This window comes from Formica exsecta, unplaced genomic scaffold (genome assembly GCF_003651465.1).
Source record: "Formica exsecta isolate Colony F162 unplaced genomic scaffold, ASM365146v1 scaffold3, whole genome shotgun sequence".
NCBI lineage: Eukaryota > Metazoa > Arthropoda > Insecta > Hymenoptera > Formicidae > Formica > Formica exsecta.
In genome coordinates, this window is record NW_021850256.1 from 721,618 (window position 1) to 727,404 (window position 5,787).

The 5,787-nt window shown below is 35.9% G+C and overlaps 1 protein-coding gene across 1 annotated transcript in view; it reads left to right on the top strand.

Annotated features, from left to right (window-relative positions):
- Positions 1-1,491: 1,491 nt before the first annotated feature.
- LOC115237531 (protein groucho-like) overlaps positions 1,492-5,787 on the top strand; it is a 102,134-nt gene continuing 97,838 nt past the window's right edge. Inside the window, exon 1 of the mRNA XM_029810630.1 lies at positions 1,492-2,075. Within this exon, the coding sequence (XP_029666490.1) occupies positions 1,992-2,075 (84 nt within the window). The 5' untranslated portion in view covers positions 1,492-1,991. The remainder of the gene's footprint in view (positions 2,076-5,787) is intronic.

The window sequence follows — 5,787 nt, forward strand, 5'->3', positions numbered from 1 at the left end:
AAAATGTTAATTATTGTAAATATTTTATATATCAAATATTTTACATATTTAAAAAGATAAAATCTAGAATATTTTATACGTATTATATTGCGCAATAATGTAACATGGATCATTATTGCGAAAAAAAAACGATGAAGAGTAAAAAAATGTCACAGATATAATATATATATAATAAATTAAATAAGTTCTAAATTTTTCACTCACGTCACAGTTGTTCTCCATCGTTGCCAGACCTCTTGTTCATCCTTGTTACTTCTTCATGACACACGATTCACACATTCACTCGCGAAAATACAGTTAATTACAATCGGCGTACTAATCACCAAGATATGGCGATCGCAGAGCACTTTGTACGTCACTTTCCATTCCCGTTAATCGCACGCGACACGTAGTTTATTGTAATGCGATAGAATACTATACGAATTAACGCGGCTAGTTACGATGCGATGGACCGTACGAAAATATAATTGTATGCGCGAAACATTTCGAATATGTAGATAAATCGCGCAAAATTAATATGTATTATTTCTATTTTGAAAATCACACAAAATACCTGCTTCAATAAATAGCAGTCACGGTCAGGAATCATTAATTCCTAATTGTAATAGAGTATGATCGCGTTTGACATTTTCTAATACATACTTTTCGTGATCACGCATAATCTAAAGAGATAATACGACGACACACACGGAGCAGCTGCCTGCTCGCTCGACGCGCGGATGACAACAAGGTGACCGTGCGCCAACAACAACATTCCATAGGCCGCAAAAGACGAACATCGAACATCGTACGACGATTTTAATATACATTCGTTATATTCACACGAAATATTTAATACACTAAAAATAGATGTATGTAAAATATTGCATTGCTTGAATATCAAATCAATTATTAATAAACAATTAATTTGTCACTGCTTCTCATTACTTTAATTACTCGATTCGTGAATTACTGTATGTTTCCAATTCGAAAATAATAGGCAAATTACATCTAACAAATTACATTGACAAAAGATTCAAAGTTTAACGTGGAATATATTCGAATCGAAGCATTAAAGAACTAATTATTATCCTAATATTCTCTACGATTAGATTAACGACTCGCAAACGTATATCGAAACAACCATTTATCGAAACAGATATCTCACGCGATTTAATCATTTAAAATGGGAATCGAAACGATAAAGAATTAATTATTAACTATTGTTTCACCGCAATATTTAAGGCAATAATCATTTTCTTAACGTTAAGATTCTCGAACGTATCTACACGTGTTAAATATTTCGTTAAGATAACGAATATATGTATATATAAGGACTTGTTAAGATAATAGAACTTTATATTGATGAACGACAAATATTACACCTTCCGTAATGTACGAACATCGATTGTGTAATGATAATCTTTCCGTTTCTCCGCGCGTCGGAATGTGGTGTATAGAGCGCTATTGTGTATAAAACGTTGTTGTTATTATGTTATAATTCCATTGTTGTCATATGTCGTCAGCTTACATTGTTGTCATTCGTATAGTGAGACTGACGCGAGCAAGTAGTAGCTCTCTGTGTGTCGTCTATAATTTTTCTAAACGCGATCATTTACTGTTAGCAATTAGTAATTAACAATTAGTAATTAACAATTCGTAAGCGTGTCGAAGCGATGCTACTTCTCGAAGTAGATATTTCGCACGATTTATGCATATATATTCATATCCATTTAAAGCGTAATACAATAATCTCGCGAAATTCGTGTTCGAAATGTATCGCGCGTGTAATACTACATTTCGATTGCATTTTCGGACGATCCAATGTGTCATTAAGTTATAAATAGTCATTACATAATATTCTGTAGCAATATAATAAAGTAAGCGTTGTGTGCGATTAATGTTGAAAGTGCAAAGTGATAGGCAAAGTTTTATACAATCATTATATTTTGCTGATTAAATGCCGCGCGATTATAATTAATCGTGTTTTCGCAAGTGAGTACGTACGTCATATGAGTATCGTGAAGGAGCAGCAAAGAATGAACGAGAGAAGAGAAGAAGAGGCTCTCGGGGAGCAACGGCAAGACAATCGTGGGGTGAGCAATATAATTTATTATTATAAATAAGTATATTTGGGGACTCACTCCCAATAATCTTGATCTTGACAACGTGCATATTTATTTTTATTATATATTATTTATCAAAATATATACATAAGCACACAGATGCTTTTTATCTCCGCGATAATGATGTTACATTATTATATGTATATACATATATATAATATAACACATATATATAAAATTTTGTAGGTTTTGTTTTTTTAAATATTTTTAAAATATTTAATAAAATATTTGCAATAATTATATAATATTTCACATATAAAATATTTCAACTTTGCGTAACTTTAAAGATTTATAATTATTTTGAATATTTATAAATATTGAAATTTTATCTATTATCATATTTCATGTTTATATTTGAAAAATTATTTGTCCGTAAATTATGGATTTTTAAAAATATATATTTAAAAAAAATGAATGTATATATTTAAAGAACCCTCTCTCTTAATTGTGACTAATAATTATTTTCTAAAGTATTAATTATTTAGGTAGTTTTTTATAAACTATATCTCTATTTGCATTTATGACAGATGAACGTTTGTATATTAAGTACAACTTCGCCGTTGCGCATTGTATTGCGATGAGTATTAAATTATTTTTTATTTTATATTTTTGACGCCCATAATAAATTTGCAAAAATTATATCAGATGTATACACATACACACAAAATAAAGTATATTTTACTGCTACATCTGTTTTATTGCAAATTCAAATTTTTATATATTGACAATCATCAGAAAAAGATTTTAAATTTTTTCTATTAAATTAATTTTTACAAACTTTGTAAAAATAAATCGTTCTGTTATTTTTACTAGTTTCATTATTTAAAGTCATTATTTTTATTCCTATAGTTGTATTTTTAAAAAAATTAAACATTTTTTGAAGAATAATATAAAATAAAAGATTATAATATATAGTCATTTCATAGCAAATTTAAAGTTTTTGCTTCCCAAGCGCTACAAACGTCAACAAAGTATTCTCGATCGGAATCGTAAATAGTTTCATAATAGATATCCTCTGGCGTGTTTGCTCGGAGACTAAACAATTTACACATCGTCTCGTATACATATTAACCTATCGCAATACAAGTATGACCTATGTAATGTACGACCAATAGCAATTTCGTCGTTGGCTCCAGAGGGAGATGGGAAAAAACAAGAACATTAAATTGCACAATTTCGTGAAATTATTGCGCAACGATACGTGTAACAACCATTTTTTTCTACTATATACCAGCCAATGTCGCTACATTAATATCGGACGCGCCGTAATACCTACAGGTCGAACATATTTAGAACCAACGATTTACAATAGCGAAGTGGCGGAAGAGGGTGTTTTTTTTCCCAACGCGGGAACGCAGAAGGCATCTTTTCTTGACTATAATCGGAATGAGTCTGGGGGACGGGAGAGAGGAGGATTACGGATAAAAGACGCCACCGTCGGCAATAAAGAAGTAGCTGTATAATCTCGCCCGGACCGAGGGCGAGGGTATAATGTACTTACAATTAGGTATCCCTTCACGTTGTATTTGCTTTCATTATTCTCTTTTTCTCCCTCTTCTTTCTTTCTCTTATTCTCGCTCCCCTTTCTCCAAACAAATTTCTCTTTCTCTCTCTCTCTCTCTCTCTCTCCATCTCTCTCTTTCACGCTCGGCAAACCTTCCCATATATCCCTCTGCCATTTATGCTTTAATCAGCGACGCAGTCGAGGTTAAGGGATCTTCCCTGACGCGATGACCCCCCAAGGAACTTCCATCGTTTCCGCCTCCCTTCTGTATATGTATATATATATATATATGTACGAACTGGCGGAAAATACGGGGAAGACGGGTCAGATTCCGCCCCTGGAGCAGAAATTTCCTTGCTCTCGTTAGAACAACTCGGGGGAGAGAAAAGTACTTTGTCCCTTCTTAGAAAGAATAAATAAACGAAACGGCGAGACGAGACGCGTGAGAGACGGTAGGATTGAGTTGGTTGGAAGAGAGCCGGCGCGCGTCTGGGAAATCAGTTATTATAATTAAACCGTCCCGATTATTATCCCGGTTGCGTTTATCGTCGGAGCAAGTCGATCGGGAGATTGGCGCATTCGACACGCCCATTAATTCGCTCTCGAGCTCGTAAGTGGATCTTTAGCTCCTCGAGCTGAACACGATCGGCACGATGACGAGCGGCATCGTTCGATCGGCGGCTATCGAACATTACGGAGTCGCGTGAAGACGAGGACGGCAGTTTCGTTATCCAGGATCGTTGCGCGGTATCAGCGACTTGCACGACGATGTGCGCGCGACGGAGAGAGCGCATCGTCATGATAATTACTCCGTTTTCCACGCTCGAACGAGCGCGTTCTTTCCTATTCGACTTTGGGATTGCCCCCGAAGAAACCTCGTTCCTCGTCTTAGCGAGATGACAAGGATTCATCCAACCGGTGTCTGTAATACAGCGTTCGTCACGGGTCACGCTCCGCTCGTTTCAGCTGTTTCGTCACGCTCCATGGCGCAATAAATCATTTCGCGGAACCGTTCGACCGGAAACCGATTTCGTACGCTGCGCGCTCATCGTCGGTCCTGACTGTCGTCGTCGATGACGATGACGACGTCGAATCGCCGGGGGCGATATATTTGACGTTTCTACCGAGTGAGAAATAATAATTCTTCTCTCCTCGGCGTAACCGCGAAACAAATTTCTTGGCCGCCCGCCAAAGATCATCGAGGAACAGAGCGATTTACTTTCCTCCTGCCTCTTTATTCGACGAGTATCTCGTCCAAAATAATATCCGTCGCATGACAAATACGAAAATCTTTAGAGTCTCCTTTTCATCTTGTGAATCAAAATTACTAAATGAAAATATCCCACTATATATATATCAATAGCTTGATATTGCCAAATGCAATATTATTAAAATTTACAATATATACAAAAAATGAAAGATCTAAGGATTCGTCAAACTTTATATTAAGAAAATCTTTTAAAAGATCATAAAGAAATGTTTTATTAATTTAACAATTCAGCTTAAAATACTAAATGTTTGATTAATAGATGCGATAGAAAAATTTTGAAACATCTATTGATCTATAGATCGTAATATTTGCAAACAGGATATACCTAACTGTTCGGCATTGTAGCTATTCAATAATCATCTACATATTTGTTCGCTATATCTCGCTCGATAAAGCTTTCCATCCCCGATAATAAATTCTGAGCTACACACATAGATATATATATATATATATATATATATATATATATATGGGAGGGTTTACGGCTTTCTATACATATGTGCGAGGACTAAAAAGAAGTGCCAGAGTACCTTTTTGTTGGCGAAGGGTTCGACGGGAAGTGGACCAAGGCAAGTGCCGAAAGTGGCGGGAGACGACGGGAGGAAGAAAAGCGGTGCATTCGATCGTAAAAACTTCTCGACGCCGCTTTGATTTCCCCTTTCGTAGAACGCGGCACATTTTCCGGAACGATTGAACGGTCTCGAGATCGGCGAGAGCTTACGCACGTCTGAATATTTAATAAAGGAATTTGGCGAAGGCATCGCGCCGTTGCGCCTTTAGAAATCGGTTACCGGAAATTGCAGTAGCGTCTGCCGTGCATCGTTACTTTGAGTATTATATTTACACCATGCCGCATATACGCGACGCCTGTATAAGAGGAGAGAGAGAAAGAGAGAGAGAGAGAGAGA